Raw genomic sequence first — 23082 nt, forward strand, 5'->3', positions numbered from 1 at the left:
CACAGCCATCTTCAATAAGGAAGAATTATAAAGCATATGGAGCAATTATAAGGAAAAAATAATAAAATAATTCAGTTCATTCATTGGTGGGAAGGGGTGGGAAGGTGAGGGGCTCCAGGTGTCCACCCCTGATCCTGTAAGCAGGCAAAACACAAGGGGATGGGGACGACTCACCCAGGGACAGCGGGACAGGGAAAGTAAAAGCAGTCACAGGGTGTGGAAAAACCTGGATGTGTGTCTCCCCAGCCCCCCAAAAAATAAACCTCCCCTAAAGCCCCGACTTGACCCAAAGTTCCTGTGGGCATTGCCCTCGATGCCGCTGTCCCACATCCTGCTGCCCTCCGGACACTGGGAGGTGGGGTGACCTCCAGAGAGCAGCTCAGGGTCCAGAAATCATGGCCAGGGCCCAGTTTTTGAGGGCCAGGGTTGCGTTTTGCAGGTAAATCCAGGAAGAATAGGTGAAGCTCATCAAGTGGTCCCTCACGCACTCCCACGTCACGTCCCCACTGCAAAAGCAAGGACAAGGGATTACAGGGGGGCTGTCAGAGCCAGAAGGGATGGGTGACACGGGGGACACAGGAGCCCCTTGGGCAGGGCCACGGCGGCTGCAGAGCAGGGTTAGGGACGGCCCCGACCCAGGGAGACACTGCAGCCCCAAGGGGGGAAGCTCACTTGCAGGAGTCGAGGCAGTGCTGCCAGCCCCTCTGCAGCAGTGCAGCCAGGCCCTGCAGCAGCGGCAGCAGGCAGCTCCGCAGCAGGAACAGCAGCAGCTCCCGCACGCACTCGGAGAAGTGCAGCAGCCACTCGGGGAGCCGGTTCTGGAACTGTGGGAGCAGAGACAGCTCTGAGCACCCCTGAACAACACGGGTGGGTGAACACTGACCCCTCCTGCAGGCCTGGGCACAGACTCTGGGGCCTGGCTACCCGGGATGGTCCCATCTCACCCCTTCCCTTCCCCAGCATCCCTGAGCTCTCTCCACATTGCCTCTTCTCCAGCACTCAGCAGACACGGCACCCACACTCTGTGAGACACTGATGTCACCCCACTGCCACCAAAATGCTGGCTTCTGCAGCACCAGGGAGTTTTCTGAGCCCTCTCCCTTTCACAGTCACTGCAAACAGCTGGAAGGGGTTCGTGCCACAGGAGGACAGATGGCATCAGAGACCTGCCATGGGGCTGTTCCCCTCCCAGAACCCCAGCACTGGGGGCTCCTGCTAGGAGCAGCAGCAAACATGTCACCATACGACTTCAGGCCTCCCCCTGATACAGATTTCCCAGTCCTACAAGCCCCTTTCTGGCATTCCTTGTCTCCCCCAGCCCTGGGAGCCCCCACTCACCCAGTCACTGAGCCAGGGCAGGCTGCCATGGAGCCAGGAGAGCAGGGAGTAGCACTGCTGGGACACATCCCAGGCCATCTCACCGCTCGTTTCCCAGAGCAGCTTCAGCTGAGGCCACAGGACAGACACAGCCACAGACCCGTGGTGGGCCAGGCTGTGCTCCAGCCACCTGCAAGGCAGTCCTCAGGTGAGGGCAGTGCTGGGCCATGGCACAGTGACATCCACACAGAGCACACGGGCAGGGAGCTGCCAGCACAGGGTGAACAGGGCAGAGTTTCCTGAGCTGAAAGTCCTTCCAGGCAGAGCTGGGGAACAGCTCCTGGCTCCCTCCCAAGCCCTTGTGCTGCACAACAGCCTCACCCTCCCTGCCCCAGCCACCCATTCTGGTGTCACAGACCTGTACCCCTCCAGGCAGCCCAGGGACACCTTCTGCCAGGCCAGCTGGGAGGCGGGCAGGATGCCAGAGGAGCGGAGCAGCCGAGCAGAAGATGAGGCTGCAAGAGACAAGTGTGTTCCTTGAGTGGCCCCTGGCTGTGGGGACACGTGTCCGTCCCCAAGGACTCTGTGGGGACACACGGCTTGAGCTGTGCTGTGGAACCCCTAGGGAGATGCTCCAGGAGGGGACAGACAGACAGAACCCCCTGAGCAGGGTGACCCTCCCAAAGAGGCAGAGGGCATTGTGCCTGCAGCACCTGCATCCCCCAGGGTCCCACAGCTGGAGAGATGGACAGGCCCCACTGCTCCCAGCAGCCACAGGACACAGGCAGGGACACGGAGGGGCTTTGCTCAGGGAACAGCCACAGGAGTGATCCCAGCGAGGAGGATCACTCCTGAGCAAGGGGAAAAAGCCTCAGCCTTGTGACAGAGAAGGTTTAGGTCGTAAACAAAAACCAGTTTCTTCACAGAAAGGGCTGTGCAGGCTGCCCAGGGCAATGGTGCAGTTCCCATCCCTCAGGGGATGGATTCCAAAGCCGGGTGGATGTGGCACTTGTGAGGACCTGGGACAGCGGTGGCCTTGGCCGTGCTGGGGGAGGCTGAAGCTCACAGAGGGATTTTCCAGCCTGGATTTCTCTGACTCCCCAGCGTACCCTGGAAGGAGCCGTGTGTCTGCACGTCGTGCAGGAAGAAGCCAGCAGCCAGGAGCAGCAGGACGAGCAGCAGACGTGACCAGGGGAAGCCCCGGCCCCTCATCTTGAGCAGCAGCTCCTGGGCGGGAGGACAAGGCCCTGTCACTGTCACAGCAGGGTCCTGGCACCGGGGAGGCCCCAGCACAGCCGTGCTGCCCTCCAGCTGCACCCACCCCCGGCCTCCCAGGCAGGACAGAGACATCTGCTGAGCAGCTGGGGGTTGGACAGGGACCAGCACATCTGTCCCCAGCGTGTCCTGCGTGTGTGTCACTGCAGGGCCCTGGCCCAGCACGTGCTGGCAGCAGGAGGGGACAACCACAGCCCCAGCACAGAGCTGAAATCTGACAGTGCCTGCCCATCCCTCACCTTGCAGGCGGCGTCACAGGCTGCCACATCCTGGTCCCCTCCTGTCCCCCTGGCCGCCAGCTCCTCATTTGTCACCTTGAAGGAGCGAACCGTTTCCTGCAGTGACTGATGCACCTTGGGGACAGCAGGAGCTGTGTCAGGACCCCCAGGTCCCCACAGACCCCCCTGAGCTGCCACAGCACCAGGAAGGCAACTGCAGGTCCCATGGGGACGTTGGCAGCTCAGGGAGCTCTCACTGCAGCACGGGGACACTCTCCCACCCCACAAGTGCCCTGTCCCACAGCTCACCCCTACCTTATTGCTGCTGCTCTCCCAGGACTCCAGGAGGTGGTTCAGCAGCAAACTGGGGGGAAAGAGAACACGGGGCTCGGTCAGGATATCCCTGAAGGAATTCAGGTGTCCCAAAGGTTCTGTAGGTGAGCGCTGGCCCCACTTGGAGCTGCAGCCTGCACTGACCTGGACTGAGCGAGGTGTTTGGTGTAGAGCTGCCTCCAGACACTGAAGCTCAGTGGGTCCAGGCTCAGGCACTGGCTCATGGAGGTCAGGAGCTGGGGAGGGGGACAGCAGGTCGGTATGTGTGACCCTCTCCTTGGCATGCCAGACACCCCATGTCCCAGGCTGTACCCCAGCACAGGCACCACCCCCACATCTCCCACAGTCAGCTCCTGAGGCACCAAACAGAGCTGCAGCACCCCAGCCCACAGAGGAGAGTGGAACTGGATGGTCTTCAAGGCCCTTCCCACCCAAACCATTCTATGATTTGATGACTCCTACCCACTGGGAGCAGGCAGCATGACCCCTGCCATCACCATCCTTGTGACAGCACGTTAGCCCTGTCACCACCCTGTGGGACCACCAAACCAAGCCCAGGCCCCCTGCCCAGCTCACCTCCTTCTTCATGGCAGGGGGGCAGGCAGGTGTGGCTCGGGAGAGGAAGGAGGGGAAGTAGGTGTGCAGGGCTGCCTCGGGCCGGGCGCCCAGGGCCAGGACCTTCAGGCGGGGGTAGAGGCGCCGCAGCTGCTCCTGCAGGCTGGGGGACAGAGCCAGGCTGCCGAGGGCCAGCGGGCACCAGCGTGGCACCAGGGGGCACCCAGGGCCTGCCCTGTGGCACAGTGTGCCTGGATGCATCAGGATACCTGGGGGACAGGGAGTTGTTGGGCATGAAAGCGAAGTCCAGCAGGGGAAAGAAGTCCTTGGGGCCGATCATGCCGAAGCCTTTGGTGAGGTTGGGGTGCATCCTGCAGAACAGAGCCCTGAGCTAGCGTGGGTCTGGCAGGGGGCAGTGCTGGCCCCACAGCCCCGGGCCCCCTGGCAGCCAGCAGGACACAGGGTGTCACTCACATCAGGAGCCGGTCCAGGTAGGAAACGGCGTACGGTGACAGGGACTTGATGCCGAGCACCGGGAGCATGACACCAAGCCACACTGCAGGGAGAGGCAGGAGGGGTCCAGCTGGGCTGTCCCTACACTGGGACAACCCAGCACCCAAACCACCCAGTGGACAGCAGGCAGATCCCTTGGGAAGGGATTCAGGGGAGCTGTGCTGCAGAACAGTGGAGCAGCACACTCCCTGTGTCCTTCCAGGCAGGATGGCTCCCCTCAGGATCCAGCCACTTCCCTGCCCTGGCTGGGGGGAGCTGCACCTTGGATCTTAGGGATCTTTCCCAGCCTTTTCCCACCCCTAAGCAGTACCACCAGCAGCACTGGCAGTCCCAGGAGGGGATCCCACATTGCTGCTCCTGGCTCTCACCTTTCAGGCCCTCGTGGAGGTCAGAGAAGCCGGCCTGCCCCAGTGCCCAGAGGACAGTCAAGCACTTTGCTGGCCGGTTCTGCTGGGAGCGCAGCACCTCCAGGTACTGCGGGAGGATGGGACACATCAGTGGGGAAGAGCTGCAACCCAGCCCAGCCCAACCAAGCCTGGAGCCATGGGGACCAGCAGCACACGGGCCCCCAGCCCCTGGGAGGGACCTGCAGCTGCAGGTGAGGTCAGGAGCCATCCTGGGGGAATAGGGGGAACCCCAAAACCAGCATGAGGGGTGCAAGGGAACAGGGGAAGCCCAGCTCTGGGGTTCCAGAGACTGCTGGGGAGGGCAGGCAGAACCCACTGGGGTCACTGGTGTCTCTGCAAGGGAGGGCAGAGAGGTACAATGGCTTTGTGCAATAGGATGGAGGAGCAGCACCACCAGGTTTACAGCACCCACAAACCCGGCTGAGCCCAGCTCACCTTGCCCAGGTTGGTGGTGGCAATCCGGGGCCTGTCCAGGAGAAGGGCCTGGATGCAGATCCTGTACCCGTGCAGGGACTCCCCTGGAACGGAGACGGGGCAGGTCCTGCTCAGCCATGGCCTCCGAGGAGGAATTACAGAGAGCTTCCAGAGAGGAAACGAGGAGCAGACAGCAGGGGGGAGGACAGGGAGCCCCGGGGTGCTGACCTGAGGCCTTGTCCAGCTCCTGCAGCATGGTGTAGATGCAGTGGTCAAAGAAGAGCTCCAGGACACTCGAGGCCTTTGCCAGCAGGGAGCGGATGATGCTCCTCAGCTCCTTGCTCACCAGGCAGTACGGATAGTCTGGGGGGAAACCAGAGGCAGAATAGTTTAGTTCTCTGTTCTGGAGAGCTCCAGCAGCTGGAGGTGGGTGCAGGGAGCCCCTCATCCTCACACCAGCTGGGCAGCACTGGCCTCATCCCCAGTGACCCTGCACCAAAGGCAGCTAATCCAGCCCTAAGGAATGGCTTCCCAAGGAATGCTGATGCTGTGGGATGGACAGGGATCTGGAGAAGATACTTTGCTCCCCTCCCCTTTGCCACCCCAAATGACACATTCTCAATGTGAGTGGGGACCAACTGATCAAGCAGGAAAGGGAAATCCCTAACCCAACATCCCTCTAACATTGAGGGCATTGAGAGTGAGCTCCCAAACTCCACAGCAGCAGGCAGAGGTCACAGATCCCTCTGGCGAAGGGGTGACTGGGGAAGCCTCCAATCTGCCAACTGCCTGGGCAATTTCCCTGTGTTTGTGGCCAGGGGAAGGCAGTTGTGGGGACAGCCCAGAAGCAAGCAGATCCTGCCCCCATCGTTCCCAGGGCAGCAGGACACGGACCGTGGGGGTGCTGGCTCAGCACGGGGTCACTCCTGGGTGCTTGCAGCTTGTAGTTGAGGTACCCAGCCAGGTCCTTCACCCACACCGAGGGGTTCTCAGGGAACACACTCCGGCTCTTGTCCAGCTCCTTCTGCAGATCCGCCAGGTCCAGCTGGAAGGGACAGACAGACAACTCAGGATGAACACAACTGGGCAAACAGCACAGGAAGGAGAAAGTTAACTCTGACTCCTAAAGGACCACGGGGTATTCCAGCTGGTGGAGGGGTCCGCCGCTTGGGACCCAGAGAGCCACAGCCACCCCAAAAGATGTCTCGCTAGAAACAGCTCCTTGGGGGGTCAGGGCGCTCCTCAGCTGGCAGAGGGGCTTCTCAGCATCGGGCAGAACAGTGATTTTTCAGCTCAGTGATTTCAGCTCAGTGATTTCAGGTCCTGCCCTTGTGAGTTTGCCCCTCTTTTAGCCGGCCATGATGAGAGAGAGAGAGGCCTCGTGTGGAATTTCCGCAGGTGGTACTTTATTGGGATGGTATCAGCGAAAGGGATCCAGGGACGAGGAACCTCTGCCAACCAGAGGAAACTCAGGGTTTTTTATAGGACACCAGGGTGGGAGGAAAAGAGTACAAAACCAATCAATTGTAACAGGTCTACATAAGATCCCGAGGGGGCTTGTGGGTCTCCGGACAGGTTTGTCTTTGTCTTAGGGGCTCTGGGTGAAGTTGCAAAATTCTTTCTTAACTCCTCAGCTTGACTCTCTCCAGGGCAAAGCAGCTGGAGCTCCACCCACCCCCACAACGGGGCATGGAGGGAAACGCTTCCACCTCCATCCTGAGCCCATCGCCCTTCCCAGATGGAAAATCCCTGCTGCCAGAGCTCCAGAGCATCGCCTGGAGCAGCCAGCTCCTGGCCACTGAGCCCATCACCCCACCAAGCAAGGATTTACTCGTGTTTGCAGTTTGGCAATCACAAGCCCAGGGTGGTCCCAGCCATGGCTGGTCCACAGCCCCCACCCAGAGTCCTCAGGGAGGAAACAGCCACGAGCACCCAAAGCCACCTGATGAACAACCCAGCAGAACCAAACCAGGCATGCAGCAGCTCCCACTCCTCTCCTCCACCACTACCCAGACATGCTCATTCCCTGTCTCTGCACCCAGATTATCTGTGGGGCTGCTCCATCAGGGCTTGCTGCCAGGCTCAGACTCTGTGAGAGCCTGAACACATTCCCTGAGAGTGGATTCTCACTGCCACACTGAGCCAGGTGCCTTTGGGCACCTTACCTCAGCCCTGCCCTGTGGAGGAATTCTACACAAACCAGCTGGGGCCACAGCTGGAAATGAAACCTGCCCCAAAACCCCCATCAGTGACCTGACAAGGCCACACAGTGTCTGTCACTGGTGGGCACAGGGACTCTGCCCTGCCTCTCCAGGGAACATGGGAATCCCACAGTCCTGCACCAGCTGTCACTGTGGGCAAAAGCTGGATTTGGAGAACTACTGCAACAATGGAGAGAAACCCCACCCAGTGCAGGGGGATGCAGAGGGACACCCCCTTTCCATGGGGAGTGGAGGTCCCAAGGCATGAGGGGGATGTAACATCCAGGAGTAGGAGAGGAGCAATGCCTGCCCAGGGACACATCACCCCAACGCAGCCCGCCTCAGCCAGTTCTGGAACCCTCCATGCTCAGACACGGTCAGGACAGGCAAGACAGACACAGACAGGTTCTGCAGATCCACCCAGGGCACAGGAACTGCACGAGCGTCTCCCCGGGCCCCACCACTGAGACAGGGAGGAGGCTCCAGCCATCACGAGGTTTCCTTGGGGTTCCTCCCAGACTAGGTGGTGACAAAAGGAACCAGAAATCCCCTTCCAGCCACCTCCTGCCTCCAGCACGGGGCAGCTTCTCCCGTGTGGCCCACGGGGAGACGAGCCACAAGGAGAGGCTGAAGCAGGACAGGGCACTGCTCTGCTCCAGTCACCCGTGGCTCTGCCTCCGTGCACTCCCGCGGGTGGGACCCAGCCGGGCGCACTCACGGCTTTCAAGGCTTCCTCCAGCGAGCGGCACCGGCCCGGTTTGGCTCCGGCCTCGTTCCCCGGTGGCTTCTTCCCGCTCTTCCCCGTGTGCTGCTTCCGCTGCGGCGGCTCGGGGGCCGCGGCCGGCGGCACCTGCTCCTTGTTCTGCTTCCGCAGCGCCCGCTCGAAGCCCAGCTGGAAGATGGTGCTGGAGGTGGCGATGGGGGCTGGAAAGAGAGGGAGAGGGTGACAGCGGCGACACGAGGGGACGGATCTGGGGCACAAAGAGCAAACCGGCCCCACGGCCGCAGGCTGCCCGCGGTGTGCAGGGGCGCACGGATGGGGCACGGCCCGCCCAGGGCCCCGCTCTGCACCCACGGGGATCGGCCTCCGAGCCCTGAGGAGCCCGCCCAGCCTCGGCAGCGCCTCCGGGACCGGCGGGACCCACCGGAGAACCCCGCCCGCCCCACGTGAGACCGTCCGGCTACACCCTGCTCTCACCGGGACTCACGGGGGACCCCCCCACGCAAGGCCCCCGACCACAGCGCCCCTAGACCCACGGGACCTCCGTCCGCCACACCGGGGGCCCGCGGGCGCTGACACTCACCGGGCACCGGCAGAGCGCGACCACCGTTGGCCTCTCCCAAGGCGCGGCGACTGCCGGTGCCGCTGGCGGGTCCCCGCCGGCCCTTCCGCACCACCTCCCACCGCCCGGGACCGGCGCCGGCCATGCCCGGGCCAGGGGCCGCTCGCGCCGCCGCCATCGACACCGGGAGCGCCGTGAGGGGGGCGCCGGGGCGGGGCCGGGGCGCGTGCGCGCGGCGCCGCCGCTGATTGGCTGTGCCCTCGGACACGCGCCGCTCGCGCCGGCTGCCACGTCCCCGCCCCGCCTCGCCGGGAAACGTGACAGGGCGGGCGAGGCCCCGCCCACCGAGGGGCGGGATCAGTGTGCACCGCCTCCACGGTAACCCCGCCCACACAGCGGCCCCTACTACGTGAGGAGGCGGGGCTTGTGATTAGCTACTCTGATGACGCAAACAAATGGGCGGGGTCATGTAGCGGGGGCGTGTCCACTGCCCTGCCGCCCCCGCCTGCAGAACGGCCGGGACCTGGCAGGGGCGGAGCCTTGCAAACCAGGGCGCCAGAAGGCGTGTCCATGCAAATGAGGTGTCCCCGCGCGGCATGCCGGGACACAGTGGCCCCGAATCCCGCCGCCGTCCCGGCGTGTCCGCGGGCGCTGCGCGGGCCGGGCCGTGCGGGCCGGGCCGGAGCGCGGGGCCGGGGCGGTGCGGGGCCGGGCCCGGGGTGGCCGTGTGCTGTGGAGGCGTGCGGCGGGCGGGGCCGTGGGGCCGGGTGGGTGCTGGGGCATACTTACCTGGCAGGGGAGACACCATGATCAGGCAGGTGGTTTTCCCAGGGCGAGGCTCATCCCTTGCACTCCGGGTGTGCTGACCCCTGCGATTTCCCCAAATGCGGGAAACTCGACTGCATAATTTGTGGTAGTGGGGGACTGCGTTCGCGCTCTCCCCTGATCTCATGGTCAAAAATAGATATAATGTAACCGAAAAATCATGAAAAACTGGTAAACCACAAGCCTAATAATCGCTGACATGTCATGTTACGCTACAGTCGCCCTTTGTACTTCAGATTCCCGTGAATCCGCCGGCATCCGCCGACCACCGGCAGGGATCAGTCACTCTGCTCCGGAGGCGATCGCGCTCCGCCTTCCCGGGCTCGTCGCTGTTCTCTGACGCTGCATTGGAGCAGCCTCGGACTCAGGCGGGTGTTACTCGCTCGGTGCCCAGCGAACGAGACCTGCATCTCCTCGCCCCTTTTCACCGGGAAACGGGGACCCGTTTCACCGGGGTGTCTCCGTGCTCCTGCAGACACGGCGTGGGACAAGCCGGGATCATCCCGTCTCCTGAGGCGGTCGCCCAGCGCCTCCGTTTAGAGATCCGCTGGCCAATTCCTGCAGGCAGAGTGTGTCCCTGCCACCGCCAGAGCCCGTCCGGAGCGGCTGCCCCGGAACCCGGCTATTCCTGAGCCTCTCTGCTCTCCCAGGCTTCCACTGGCTCCAGGGCCACTTGGGGATCATCTCTAATATACGGTCCCCCACGCCACTGCACCCACACCGCCTGCCCCGTCCCGGTACCGGGAGCGCCGACCTCCCGCACCGTCACCGACAGAGAGAGCCGGCTGCAGGCGAGGAACAGCAACGACCCCAGTTGCTTTCAGGCTAAGGAGTCGTCCACGGTCTTTCACTCCGCAGAGGGTTATTACACGGAACCGAAAGAAACTCGAGTAGTTTTACTTCAAGTGAATTCTATTTTTGACCATGAGATCAGGGGAGAGCGCGAACGCAGTCCCCCACTACCACAAATTATGCAGTCGAGTTTCCCGCATTTGGGGAAATCGCAGGGGTCAGCACACCCGGAGTGCAAGGGATGAGCCTCGCCCTGGGAAAACCACCTGCCTGATCATGGTGTCTCCCCTGCCAGGTAAGTATGCCCCAGCGCCCACCCGGCCCCACGGCCCCGCCCGCCGCACGCCTCCACAGCACACGGCCACCCCGGGCCCGGCCCCGCACCGCCCCGGCCCCGCGCTCCGGCCCGGCCCGCACGGCCGGCCCGCGCAGCGCCCGCGGACACGCCGGGACGGCGGCGGGATTCGGGGCCACTGTGTCCCGGCATGCCGCGCGGGGACACCTCATTTGCATGGACACGCCCCCGTCCCCCGTTCCTCCCGCCCCGCTCCGGGCCGCTCCCGCCGGGAGCCCCGTGCGCCGCGGCTCTTCCCTCCCTTCGGGACGGGTTCTGTGGAAAATAAAGTTTCAAAGGGTTAATGACGTGTTTTTATGTCAGATTACACGGTTGGTCGTTAAAATGTTTCACGAGTTTAGGTGTGTGCTTTAGTAATCACTGTTTTTCACTATTGTAAATGTTTGTATCAAATGTTAATGCTCCTAGTTGCTCACCCCCCGCTCTGTACTGACATAAGTTACTGTTCCAAGTTTCCTAGGTTAAAGAAGTGTTCATTTGTATCCCTTATGGTTCCAAGTTTACTCGTTAAATATTGTTGACTAAGTTCCTTTGTACACCTTTACCCCTCTCCCTCACCCCCCATTCCCTAGCAGCATCCATTTTGTACCTGTATCCTTCCTGCCGGGAGAACTCCCAGGGACCGGGGTGCCCAGGGGAGTGGAGTGGGCACTAAAACCCCCTAGAGCCGGTGAGCCACTGCCCAGACAGAACTCCAAACTACAGCAGTGAGCAGGGAAAGCATCGGGCTGTTTGCTGGGGCCCCTTCCCTCGTCACCATGAGTTAAATAACACCACACGACCACCCCAGACCCACAGCAAGCTACAACTCTTCCTGGGGACTCTTGTGAGGTAGAAGACCCAGGTCTGCCACATCGAGACACCGAGGGACAGAACTGACTGCCTCCTCCTCCGGGTCATCCTGGGAGCAGTGGTGTGTGCTGGACCCCCTCCCCAGGCTGCTCTTTTTAACACAAGTTGAGACCACTCTGGAAGTGGTCTCCTGGCCCATTTATGACAGTTCTGTTCCGATGGGGCAGCGCTCACCGTCTCCCGCTGCCGGAATTCCCTTTTCCCCTGGGCCTGCCGCTGCTGCCCGTGACCCTCCCAGTGCCTCCCGCCCACACAGCCCCGTCCTCCCGGCTGCTCTTTGCCCTGAGAAAAGCCATGAGCCGAGTGTGTGGCCTGCTCAGGGGGATTGCTCAGGCACAGGGTCTGCCTGCAGCTACTGGTGACGACTGAAACACACCGCAAAGTTTCATCCCAATCTCCAGAAATCATTTCCCCCCTTGGAGCTGGATTTTCCCATCTGAAGGCAAAGACAAGGGGACGCTGCTCACCCCCAGGGACATGAGACAAGACGTCTGTCACATCCAGCACCCCAAAGCAGGTGTTGGTCTCTGGGACCGAGGTGGGGTCGGGATTTGGGACAATGAACATCAGCAGCCCGGGCACGGAGTTCCCCCAGCTCTTGCACCAGTGTATCCCAGTGACTGAGGCTTCTTCTCTGCTGGGATTAGAGTGGTGAATTCGAATTGGCAGCGACCCAGACTCTAAAACAGAGCCTATGAACATTTGCAGTCCGGCTTGGGCCTCTCATTTTATCGGAGTTGGTCTTTTCTCACCCACTGAATTCCCAATTTCAGTTCAGCTTTTAGCAGACTCACGTTTCTCTCTTGCTCCAGGATTCCCAAAGCCCAAACCAGGGCTACGAGTGCACCTAAAGCTCCAGCAGGCACGTCCTCTTCTTCACCCAGCTTTCCCTGGGTGAATGGGCACAGCGGCACCTTCCATGCCTTTTCTAGAGGGATATGCAAACTGGAAAGAGTCCTTTGGGAAAGTTAATTGGGCATTTAACCTGCACAGCAAACTGTGCCTGAGCAATGGCAAAGGGCACTCAGCACGTGGAGAAAGTGATGGGGTCATTTGATGTTCGTGGTCAGGAATTCCGTGTGTTGTCTGAGGGATTTCCTGCCCCTGAGGGCTTTCCTGCCCTGGGGGATTTCCTCCCATTGCAGCAACAACAATGATCGTTTACTCCAAAGTCCCTTACAGCCAGTAACTCTGGAACAAGATATTCCAGTATCCACTAGAAAACCCACTGTTCCATTCCCTGGCTTAACTGGAACCCGAGGATTGGCTGGGGAAATAGGAGATGCCTCTGGTCCCCTTCAGTCAGCCCAGTTTCTTCCTCTTCCGATCTTTCCTTCTGTCCGTGCTCAGCCCGCCGTGCCTGCAATCCACACCCTGACACTTTTGGAGGGGCATTAACCCCAAGGCACGACGTTGTCCCTGAAGTACACCTTGCCTTTTGCCTCTTCGCTGTCCCTGACAACAGCTTTGGTCATTTCTTTTGGCTCTTCTCCTTCTCTTCTCCTTCTTCCCGTCGATATCGGCATCCCTTGGGCAATAACCATCCGCGCTGCTCCTTGTCTCCTCCGGAGTTTCTTTCCTGTACCTGGCGCGGGCTGGTGACAATGCCCGTGTCGCGGAGCCTCGCGTTTCCTTCCCCGGCGGCCTCTCGATCCCTCGGGATGCGGGTCCCTTTGGAAGGCTCCGGGCGGCCGCCAGGGGGCGCTGCGGCGGGGGCGGGAAGGAGGCGGGGTTCGGGGAGGGGGCGTGGCCATGCAAATGAGACAGCGGGTAGGGACTGGAGGCAGGGGAGGAACAGAGGGCGTGTCCATGCAAATGAGGTGTCCCCGCGCGGCATGCCGGGACACAGTGGCCCCGAATCCCGCCGCCGTCCCGGCGTGTCCGCGGGCGCTGCGCGGGCCGGGCCGTGCGGGCCGGGCCGGAGCGCGGGGCCGGGGCGGTGCGGGGCCGGGCCCGGGGTGGCCGTGTGCTGTGGAGGCGTGCGGCGGGCGGGGCCGTGGGGCCGGGTGGGTGCTGGGGCATACTTACCTGGCAGGGGAGACACCATGATCAGGCAGGTGGTTTTCCCAGGGCGAGGCTCATCCCTTGCACTCCGGGTGTGCTGACCCCTGCGATTTCCCCAAATGCGGGAAACTCGACTGCATAATTTGTGGTAGTGGGGGACTGCGTTCGCGCTCTCCCCTGATCTTACGGTCAAAAATAGATCCAATATCCACCTTTGCTCTGAAAACCCAGGGGAATGTCGGATCCTCTCACCACGCCCCTTTGTTGCTGGATTCTGAATCCCGCAGCATCCTGCCCTGGCCGCGGCGGGAGCAGGGGTCTGGCCCCCTCTGGGCTTCTCTAACCCAATTTAACCTCTGAAAATCTGGTTACCCGCTTTCTCAACCCGGCCCTCATCCCTCGCTGCGGTCCCAGTGCCTCCACCTGGGTCGGCTCCAGCTGCCCGAGGGTCTGTCAGCACAGAGGAGCCCCTAGGGCAGGAAAGAAGCTAAGACCGTGCAGTGACCCCCAGCAGAGGCAGGACGCAGTGTTACCACACGAGTTTATTTAAATAAAACCGAACACAGATGCAGCGTTGCGACCGGAGTGATGGACCAGACAAGCAATGCGACAGGGACACGGCAGCCGGGGCGGGCGGGCGCTGCGAGCCCCTGCGGTGACCCAGCCCAGCCCCGGCTCTGTGGGGCCACGGGCGAGAGGAGAGGGCCCCCTGCCATTCCATGCCCTGGTGACGACAGGCTTCCTCCCCAGGAGCCCCGTGGCTGCAGGACCCCGCTGCCACGGCCCGACCGGGCCGGGGTTTCCTTTTCAGCTTCCCGGGAACCTGACCCAACACCTCTCCCCTCTGTCGTGCGGCCTCCCGCTCCCACAGGCTGCCACAGGCCGGCTCTCTCTCTGCCAGGGGGGTCCTGGAGGGTCCCGGCGAGGTGGGCAGCACACGGCACCCCGGGCCAGCCCCCGAGGACTCGGGGTTCCTTCTCACTCTCACCGCGGGCAGGCAGGACGCCAGGGCGCGTGTGGCACTCGCTCACACCAGGGGGACGACAGAAATAAATACGGGGAGGGGGTGGCACGGGCAGGCCTCGGCGAGGGGCCGGAGCCCGTGCCCAGCCCCGGCCCCCGGCGCAGCCGCGCTCCTCGCCCGAGGGATGTCGGCCGGTTATGGAGATGGAGGGTTCCCCCTGGAGCTGCCGAGAGCACGATGGCGTGTGACAGTGCAGGGCGAGGCGCGGGCTCGGACCTCGAATGTCTATGGTGGGGGGCGGCGCGGGGGGCGCGGGCGCGGGCCGGGGCTAGTACTCGTCCTGGTCCTCTGGCGGCTGCTCCTCCAGCTCGTCGTCCTCTGGTGGGGCGAAGCCCTCCTGGGGGAACAGGGGAGGGCACAGGTGGGCACACCGACCTCCACCTGGCATGGCATGAGGGCTTTGGCAAAGCCCGGCCCCATCCCGCACCCCGCGGTGGGAAGGGATCCCTCCCCTCCCAGGGAAGTCCAGGAAGCAGGATACAGGGACATGGGTTCCCGGGCCGTGCCGAGGGGCCCCCACTCACCTCCGTGGCATAGAGGACGCTGACGATGCCGGTGATGATGGGGCTGTTCTCGTTCTCGTGCTCCTGGCAGATGAGCTCAATGTCCCGCAGTTTGCTGAAGTAGAAATCCCGCTCCTTCTCCAGCCCGTCCACTGTCAGCTTCAGGTCCATCAGCTGTGGGAAACGGCCAAAACCTTCAGTCCCCCTGACCCCACAGCGCACCCCAGCCCCCTGGCAGGGACTCCCTACCCGATCCCAGTCTCCCCCAGCCCCGCGGTGCCCCCCAGTGCCCCGGCAGGGAGCCCCTACCTGCTGGTTGAGCTCCAGGATCTGCGCGTCAGCCTCGGTGCCGCCGTTGCGGGCGGCAGGCGAGTTTTTCCGTAGGATGCCGCTGGGCACGTTGCCGAGGCGGGCTGGGTTCGGGGTGTTCTTGGGGCCCGTGGGGGAGGTCCTCTGGGGGACTTGACAGCACACGGGGACCAATGGGTTAATGCTGGCTGGGGGGGCGGCCAGCAGGGACCCCCCGACATCGTGTGGGGGGCAGCAGTGGGCAGCAAGGGCAGGCAGATACTGTGCAGAGCCGCAGCTCCAGGCTCTCCCCACTTCAGCCCCACCCCTGCCTCAGTTTCCCCGGGTAACTCTTGCTCCCAGCCTTCCGAGGCTGCCTGTGGCTTGTTTGGGGTTCGGCATGGGATCTGAGGAGGTCCCAGACCTTGACAGCCCCCGCTGGACCAGCACAGGGAGCCCCCAATGCCCACGGGGATGGCAGCCAGGGGTGACAAACCACCGCCAGGCCAGGCTGAGCAGGCGGATGGAGGCAGCCAAGATCCCTGCTCCTCCGCTGTCTCGGGGTCCCTGCAGACCCGCCCAGTCCCCCCGGTCGCAGGCAGGCAGGCAGCAGAGCGGGGCACAGGCAGGCAGGGGGCAGGGGGACGCCTGGCCTCGGCCAGCGCGCCACGGGGTGCAGAGGGCGGGGGGCAGCGCTCGCTGGGGGGCCCCGGACATTACCTGCAGTGCCAATGGGTTTCTTGGGTTTGTTGTAGATGTGATCACCTGGGTTAGGGGGGGGCGCGACGTCCTGGCCCTGCCGCGCCAGCAGGGGGTTGTACTCCTTCCCGTCGTAGTTGGCGTCAAAGAATTTCTTGAACCACTGGATGAACTCAAAATTGTCCTGGAACTTGCCCTTCACCAGCCGCTCCACTGCGATGATCTGTGGGGACACGGAGGGGCTGGCAGGGCAGGGCTCCCAGCGTGGCCCCAGCACAGCAGGACACTGGCACAGAACAGCAGGGACAGCAGGGACACTGGCACAGAACAGCAGGGACCCCGGCAGAGCAGCCTCCCACAGGGCAGCCCCTGCTGTCCCCATGCACCTACTTTGTCCACTCCCATCTTCTTGAAGGCAGCCTGCAGCACCTTGAAGTTGTGGATGTACTCGTGCTCCAGCTTGGCCTGGAACTTCACCTTCCGCAGGTGCACGCAGCCGGGGAACAGCATGTCCATGAACTGGCAATAGGCAGCCCCTACGGCCCACGCCACGGTCAAGGGGGCTGGGGGCACCCTGACAACACCCCCATGTCCCCTACCCCGCCCCACAAGCCCACCTGAGCAGAGCTGCTCGATCTTGGTGTAGTTGAGCTGCAGGGAGTCGTTGACCCAGGCCAGCATGTCATGGCGGCTCAGGTTCTCACTGGTCACCGACGTCGAGTACACATTGACGGCCATGCCCCAGCTGCCAAGAGACAGGGGTCACACCAGCACCCAGGGCACCCCAACCCTGCAGGGGCATTGGGATCCGAGGCATCCATCCCACCCAGACCAACACCGGGAGCACCGGGACCCAGGGTGCCCATCCCAACTGTGCTCCAACAGCAAGGGACAGCAGGGTCAGGCTGCCACGGTGCAGCCCGTGGGACCCCCACCCCAGCTGCACCCCAAGGGATGGCAGGGAGGCCTGAGGGCCCCCAGAAGCCCCAGTGTGGCCCACCCAGCCAGGTGGAGCCCTGCCCTGATCAGGGGCACCCAGGGGAGCCAGGTTTGGGGTATTGCTGGGAGCGAGACGAGGATAAAGTGCAGGATGTGGCTCATGGGGAAGGAACCCAGGATGCAGGCACGGCTGAGGGGATGCAGGCACGGCTGAGGGGATGCAGGCACTGCCTCTGAACCGTGGGGCTGCTGCCCATGGGGCTCCTGGGGGCTGGTGCCCATAAGCAGCTTAGGGCCCCCCTCTCCGGCCCCCGGTGCTGCCTAATCTGCCGGGGCCGGGATCGGGATAGGGGTCCATTAGAGCAGGGCTTAGAGGGGCAACATCTGCCAGGAGGCGGCCTGTGCCCAGATGGCTGGGGGCTCCAGGACCCCCTGGCTGCAGTCCCAGCATGGCAGAGCACAGGGGTCCTCACCAGGGAGTGGGGGGCACTGGCCCCAGCCTCGCTGCTCTGCACAAAACGCTTTAGCGCAGAGACCGACGAGCGGCCCCGCTGCCCCTTCCCGGGAGTGGGGGTCCCGGTGAGGCCGCGGCCCCCCCGCCCGGCAGCGGCGGCAGCGGCGGCGATAATCCGCTTCCCTCCTCGGCGAGGGGGGCTGCGGGCCCGGGCCAGCTGCCAGCCGGGGGCTGGGGGGGGTTCAGCTCCCCGATCCCCCCTCCCGTCCCGCGGCCCGGGGGAATGAGGGGGGGCGCTACCAGCGCACATCTGCGCCCTGGGGCGGGGCGCTGGGGCTGTGGGGCGCTGCCCCTCGGGGCTGCTGTCACCCCCCAGGGCCCCTTTGGGGGGCAAAAGGTCCCGGTGGGCGCAGCCCCCCCGCTCTCGGGTACAGCACCACTGTGACTCAGCACCGGCGATGTCGCACGGCTGCGGCCGCTCGAACGCCACCGGCGGCCGAGCCGAGCCGGTCCGTGCCGCGGCCGGGACCCCCGGGACCCCCGGCCCACCCCGCCGTGTTACCGCACGCAGGCGCGCGGGGGTTCGGTATTTTTAGCCACCACCGCAGCAGCTGGAAGCGAGGCCCCCGCGCCGCCCGCCGCCCCCGGCACGGCGAGGTGCGCACCGACCCTCTCCCGGCACCGGCCAGAGCCAAAGGCCGTCCCGCGGCCGTTCGGCGGCCTGGCGGCCCTGGGGTGCGGCCAGGGGTCCCCGGCGGGGCTCTCCCCATCCTCCCCCCGGCCCTGGCTCCGGCAGCGGAGCTGAGTCATGCGCGGCGCTGAGCCAGAGCCACGCGCACTGCGGTGCCGCGGCTGCCGGGCACGGCCGCGCTGGGCCACGGGGCTGCGGCGGGACCGCGGGGCACGGGCCGCCCGCCCGCCCCGGCCGGGAGCAGCTGACAGCCCCCCGCCATCGCCGGCCCTTCCCCGAATCCCCGGGGCAGCTGCCGGCGGAGCGAAACGGGAGCCCACCGGGAGCCGCGCCGTGCCCCGGTGGAGCGGGGGATGCCCTGGGGACCGGCAGCGCCGCCCAGGGCTCTGCGGCACCCTGCTGGTGGGGCACGGGGCGGGGACCCCCCGATTCCCCGCCGGGATGAGCCGGGGTGTCACCCGCGCCAGCCGGACCTCGACTCCCGCACACGCCGGCACACGTGAGAGCTCGGGGGCGAACCCTGCCACGCGGGGAGCGCCCTGATCCACACGGAGAGCCCCGACACGCGGAGAGAACCCTGATCCCGCCGGGAACGCCTTGACCCAGCGGGAGAGCCCTGACCCCGCCAGGCACCGGCGTGTCCCGATCGCGGAGCGGGGGACGCCGCCCGGGGCGCGCGGTGCCACCCAGCCCGTCCCCACCCTCCGAACGCCTTCAAAGCCCCCGGCACGGAGCCGAGCACGCCCCGGTGTAATGACAGGGCAGCCAGGGCCTGCGGCACCCTCCGACCCGCTGCCGCCCCGACGCCGGGCGATGGACGCGCCCAGGGCCGGGAGCCTCCGGCCCAGCCGGTTTGCCGCCGGCTCTTGCCAAAAACACACTAACGAAAATAAGAATTCGGCCCAGATTCCCGGCAGGCCGCGAGGAGAGGGGTTGTCGCCGGGCGCCCGGCCAGGCGGGGGACGCTTACCGCTGCATTTTAATTGTCCGGGCAGGAGCCGCTAATCACGGCCCGACGGCGACCGAAGCCCCCGGGCGTGTGTCCGTGCCCGTCCCGCGGCGCTGCCGGGGCGCACGCAGAGGTCGTCCGGGCCCGGTCCCACGCCGCAGCCCCCCCGGCCGCTGTGCCCAAACAAACGGGAGCAGAGTGAGGCCGTGAGGCGGCCGAGGGCGGCACCGACGGCGGGCACCGGGAGCCGAGCAGCGCCGTCGCCGCCGGCCCAGCAGCACCGCGGTGCCGGTGGCGAACTGGGCTGCTGCGACTGGCGGGTTCTATTTTGGGAGCCCGTCCCGGTGGCTTCTCAAGTGACAAACACGCGAGGGGGGTGGCAGACGGCCCGGCGGGGGCCGAGCGCCGCGCGGAGCCGCCGCGGGGCTGCCGCGGATCTGGCAGCGGGCACGGTGGCCCGGGTGCCAACAGCGAGAGCCACTCGCCCACGTCCCCCCCGCGGGTGCCCCCCAGAGCCGCTTCCCCCCGCCCCGAGCAGAGCAGCCCCGAGCCACAGCCCGTGCCGCGGCGGGCGCAGGTGGGTTTGCCGGGGGCGGGCAGCGCCCAGCTTCGCCCCGGCTCCATCCCCAGCTCCGTACCGGCTCCGGCCCCGGCACCCTTCCCTGCTTCCCGGCGGCGGTGCCCGTCCCGGGCCGCGGCGAGGCGAAGCGGCCCTTCACGCACCGGGAGCTGGCGGCTCCCGGCGGCGATGCTCGGGGCGCGGAGCGAGTGCCCGAGCGCACAAATCCCCCCGCCCCGCTCGGCTCCCGCTAACCTAAATAAGTCGGTACAGCGGCGGGAGCATGTGCAGAGCGGAGCCCTCCCCCCTGCTCCTGAAATATTAATGCCGCGGGATGAGCCGAGCCGCGAGAGCCGGCGTGGGTGAGGGACACGCTCGCAGCCCCGGCCGGGACAACGCGCAGGGCTGTCCCCGGAGTGTCCCCACGCCCGTGACGGGACACACCGTGAGCGCTCACGACACCCCCAGAAGCCCGGTCACCCCGCGGGGTGTCACAGGGGCCGGCCCTGCGAGCCCGACCGCGGCGGGGGGACCCGCTCGGGAAGATCCCCGCCAGGAGACGGGACTGGATCTCCGGGGAACGGCGGGGGAGCGCAGGGAAGGGCCCCGGCCCCATCCCGGCACGCAGGCTCAGCGACACCGTCACTGTACCGGTGACACCGTCACTGCACCGGTGATACCGTCACTGCACCGGTGACACCGTCACTGTACCGGTGACACCGTCACTGCACCGGTGACACCGTCACTGCACCGGTGACACCGCCGCCGCCGTGCCGCCATGAGTCCGAGGACCGAGAGCGCGTCACGCTCGGTGTGTCACGGTGACAGCCACCTGCCGCTCCGGACCGCTACGGCGGCATCCCGGGAGCATCACCCACAGCGGCACCCGCGGGACGGCACCGGCGGCACCGGCAGCGCCCGAGCGGCGGCGGCCCGGGTCCCGCAGGATCCCCCGAGACCGGAGGTCCCCGGGTGGTGCCCGGGCCCCGACGATGGCCGGTACCGGCGGGCATGGCCGAGCCGGTGCTGCGCGGGGCCGTAGCCGAGACTAAGCTCCCGGCGCGCCGTTCCGGTGCCGTGCCGCGCTGGGGCCGTTCCGTGCCATGCCCGCGGTCCCGTGGGAGCGGCCGCCGCTGAGTCAGGCCGGGCCCCGCCGCCACCGGCCCCGCGGGACCGCTCGGCCTCGCCGCTCAGCCCAGACCCGTTCGCGGCCCGGCTTCAACCGCTCCATCCCCCGCGTTACCGGACGAACCGGGCCCCCTCTCACCTCCGCACGCTCCATCTCCGGAGGCCCCCCGCCCTTCGGCCTCACTTCTCCAGCCCGTTGCTGCCCGGCCCCGCCACTCCGTCCCCGCAGGCCCCGGGGCCCCCGGCCGGTCCCGCCGGGCGGCGGCGGCCGGTGCGGGGATGCGGGTGATGTCGGCAGCGCCGCCCGCTCCCTTCCTTGCCCCCCAGGAGGTCCCGCCGCACTCACCGCTCGGCCGCGGCCGCCGCCGCTCCGCTGCCCCCGCTCCGCTGCTCCGGGACCGGGACCGGGACCGGGCCGGAACCGCACGGACCGAACGCGCCTGCGCCGCCCCCCCCCGCGGGCGGTGCCAACAGCTCCGCCCCGCCCCCGCTGCCACGGCAACGGGCGTGACCACGCCCCTCCGGGGGACTGAAATGGATTGGCCACGCCCCTTTATCCACGGCATCGGGGCTGGCCACGCCCCTCTTAGCTGCCATGGCAACGCTCGTGGCCACGCCCCCTCCCGCCATGACAACAGACATGGCCGAGCCCCTCTGTCGCCATGGCAACGGGCCCGACTAGCGCCCTCTGGTGGCTGATAGCGGCTTCTGCACTCGCCCAGACCCCTCGGGGACACCCCCTAAGACACCCCCTAAACACCCCCAGACCCCTCGGGGACACCCCTAAACACCCCCTAAACACCCCCAGACCCTCGGGGACACCCCCTTAACACCCCCAGACCCCTCAGGGATAGTCCCTAAACACCTCCGACCCCTCTGGGAACCCTCCTAAACACCCCCAGACCCTCGGGGACACCCCTAAACACCCCTGGCGCTATCTCCCAGACCACTCAGCGACCGTCCTGGGGACTGTTCTGTCACTCTTCAAGACTCTCCCCGGGCCCCCTGCCCAGAGTCCTCAGGACCGCTCTCAGAAGCCCCCAGCCTCCCCGGCATCCCTCTGGAACTCTCCGGGATTTTCAAGTCTTCCCTCGGGACTCCCCAGGGTCCCCAAGCACTCCTGGGGTCACTGCAGGGTGTTCCCAGGGACCCTCCCGAGATTCCCTCGGGACCCTCGGGTGCCACTGTGAGCTCCCTGTCAGAGCCCCCGAGCCCCAAATCATCCCGGGACATGTGGGACCCCCAGGGACACCCAGAGCCTTTGTGACACCCCTAAGGGACCCCAGAGCCTGTTCGGGACCCCCACGACCCCCCATGGCCCCGCATCCCCCTGCACCCACCTGTGCTTGTGCGTCTGAGCAGAAGTGTCCACGTGGTGACAGGACCAGCTCTGTGTCCCCCCTTGTCCTACCATGTCCCCACTCGTGTTCCCACGCACCCACACGTGTCCCCATGTCCCCGTGTGTTCCCCTGTGTCCCCATGTATCTCCTGCTGTCCCTGTGTCCCCCCATGTCCCCTCTGTGTCCCCATGTCAGGGCTCTTTCTGCTCCCAGCTCCCTCCTGGCACCTGCTGGTCCCACGTGCTGTGACCGTGGGGTCCCCAATCCTGACCCTGACCCCGAACGCCCACCCCAGACCCCCCGGGACCCCCAGACCCCAAAGAGGCGCAGGCCAGGCGCTGTGAACGGTCTTTAATGAGCAAACAACGGACGGCATGTTCCTAAATCGGCCGCGCGGGACCACCCGGGGGGACACGGGACCCCCGCCAGGTGCCCACCGGCCCCCAAACACCTACAGGGACCTACAGGGGGAGGGCACAAGGGACACGGGGGGCGAGGAAGGGGTGAGGGGTTAGGACACCCCCCAATAGCACCAGGGGGAGAGGGACTCCTCGGGGACACACGGACCCCCCTGGGGACAGTGCTGGGGACCCGGCAGGTGAGCAGTGACCCGGCACAGGGGGCAGAGAGGTGCGACACCGGGACACACGTGTGCAGGTGTGCTGACACCTGCCCAGGGCTTCACCTGCGGACACGTGTGTGCGAACACCCGGCCGGGCCCCTGCAGGTGTGACACACTGTGTGACACGGGGGTGACACACGTGTGACACCACTCACTGCGGGGCTGGGGGGCTCAGGGTGGGGAGGAGGGGGGTGTGTGGGGATGGGGAGGTGCAGGGATTGGGATGGGGCTGCGGGGAGAGAGCGGGGCAGAAATGGGGGCGCAGATGGGGGTCAGTGACAGGGGTCAGGGATGGAGACCAGCGATGGGAATGGGGGGCTGGGGTCGGGTGGAGATGGGAGTCCAGGCGCAGGGATGGAAATGGGGGAGTGCTGACGGAGATGGGGAGAACAGCCCTGGGGATGGGGGCCAGGGATGTGGAGGGGGTTCAGGGAGGGCAGGACAGCAGCAGGGATGTGGGTCAGGAATGGGGAGATGGAGGTGGGCGGGGATGGGGATCAGGACGGTGGTGTGGGTTGGGGCTGGGGTTCAGGAATGGGGC

The 23082-nt window shown here is 65.5% G+C and overlaps 2 protein-coding genes and 3 non-coding genes across 9 annotated transcripts; 2 read left to right on the forward strand and 3 right to left on the reverse strand.

Moving 5' to 3' along the window:
* Positions 1-45: 45 nt before the first annotated feature.
* On the reverse strand, positions 46-8715 carry TMEM214 (transmembrane protein 214). Of its 3 annotated transcripts, XM_066314536.1 has the most exons (17): positions 8538-8715; positions 7952-8157; positions 5927-6077; positions 5261-5395; positions 5054-5136; positions 4580-4685; positions 4173-4254; positions 3968-4069; positions 3720-3861; positions 3288-3379; positions 3126-3174; positions 2832-2945; positions 2427-2544; positions 1736-1832; positions 1339-1507; positions 673-824; positions 345-506 (listed from the first exon to the last, which is right to left on the reverse strand). In XM_066314536.1, exons 1-17 carry the CDS (start codon positions 8692-8694, stop codon positions 380-382), a joined length of 2082 nt encoding a protein of 693 aa, XP_066170633.1. In that variant the 5' UTR covers positions 8695-8715; the 3' UTR covers positions 345-379. The 3 variants fall into 3 exon arrangements, with proteins under 3 accessions (XP_066170632.1, XP_066170634.1, XP_066170633.1); XM_066314535.1 differs by lacking the exon at positions 673-824 and having other exon boundaries at positions 46-506; XM_066314537.1 differs by lacking the exons at positions 673-824; positions 3968-4069; positions 4173-4254 and having other exon boundaries at positions 46-506; positions 3720-3967.
* A 582-nt stretch (positions 8716-9297) lies between these two features.
* Positions 9298-9461, forward strand: LOC136359826 (U1 spliceosomal RNA). The gene has a single exon (XR_010743335.1). It is a non-coding gene; the product is annotated as a U1 spliceosomal RNA (small nuclear RNA).
* Positions 9462-10272: 811 nt separating this feature from the next.
* Positions 10273-10436, reverse strand: LOC136359827 (U1 spliceosomal RNA). The gene has a single exon (XR_010743336.1). It is a non-coding gene; the product is annotated as a U1 spliceosomal RNA (small nuclear RNA).
* A 2924-nt stretch (positions 10437-13360) lies between these two features.
* Positions 13361-13524, forward strand: LOC136359828 (U1 spliceosomal RNA). The gene has a single exon (XR_010743337.1). It is a non-coding gene; the product is annotated as a U1 spliceosomal RNA (small nuclear RNA).
* A 344-nt stretch (positions 13525-13868) lies between these two features.
* LOC136358634 (microtubule-associated protein RP/EB family member 3) lies at positions 13869-21006 on the reverse strand. Of its 3 annotated transcripts, none has more exons than XM_066314539.1 (7): positions 20925-21006; positions 16476-16603; positions 16249-16394; positions 15880-16081; positions 15181-15332; positions 14893-15045; positions 13869-14705 (listed from the first exon to the last, which is right to left on the reverse strand). In XM_066314539.1, the coding sequence occupies exons 2-7, from the start codon at positions 16594-16596 to the stop codon at positions 14637-14639; spliced, it is 843 nt and encodes a 280-aa protein (XP_066170636.1). In that variant the 5' UTR covers positions 16597-16603; positions 20925-21006; the 3' UTR covers positions 13869-14636. The 3 variants fall into 3 exon arrangements, with proteins under 3 accessions (XP_066170636.1, XP_066170637.1, XP_066170635.1); XM_066314540.1 differs by lacking the exon at positions 20925-21006 and adding an exon at positions 18913-19045 and having other exon boundaries at positions 15925-16081; XM_066314538.1 differs by lacking the exon at positions 20925-21006 and adding an exon at positions 18913-19040.
* Between the last annotated feature and the right edge of the window lie 2076 nt (positions 21007-23082).

This window comes from Sylvia atricapilla, chromosome 3, assembly GCF_009819655.1.
Source record: "Sylvia atricapilla isolate bSylAtr1 chromosome 3, bSylAtr1.pri, whole genome shotgun sequence".
NCBI classification, from domain to species: domain Eukaryota; kingdom Metazoa; phylum Chordata; class Aves; order Passeriformes; family Sylviidae; genus Sylvia; species Sylvia atricapilla.

What these genes read in the sequence shown, in the direction of transcription:
- LOC136358634 (XM_066314538.1), bottom strand. An exon ending in GATCGAGCAGCTCTGCTCAG is followed by an intron (nt 16,395 to 16,475) that starts GTGGGCTTGTGG and finishes CGTGGGCCGTAG; the next exon opens with GGGCTGCCTATTGCCAGTTC. An exon ending in GAAACCCATTGGCACTGCAG is followed by an intron (nt 15,333 to 15,879) that starts GTAATGTCCGGG and finishes TGTGCTGTCAAG; the next exon opens with TCCCCCAGAGGACCTCCCCC.
- TMEM214 (XM_066314535.1), bottom strand. Translation starts at nt 8,694, where the DNA reads ATGGCGGCGGCGCGAGCGGCCCCTGGCCCGGGCATGGCCGGCGCCGGT. An exon ending in AACAACTCCCTGTCCCCCAG is followed by an intron (nt 3,862 to 3,967) that starts GTATCCTGATGC and finishes TCTGTCCCCCAG; the next exon opens with CCTGCAGGAGCAGCTGCGGC. An exon ending in CCCCTGCCATGAAGAAGGAG is followed by an intron (nt 3,380 to 3,719) that starts GTGAGCTGGGCA and finishes CCCCCTCCCCAG; the next exon opens with CTCCTGACCTCCATGAGCCA.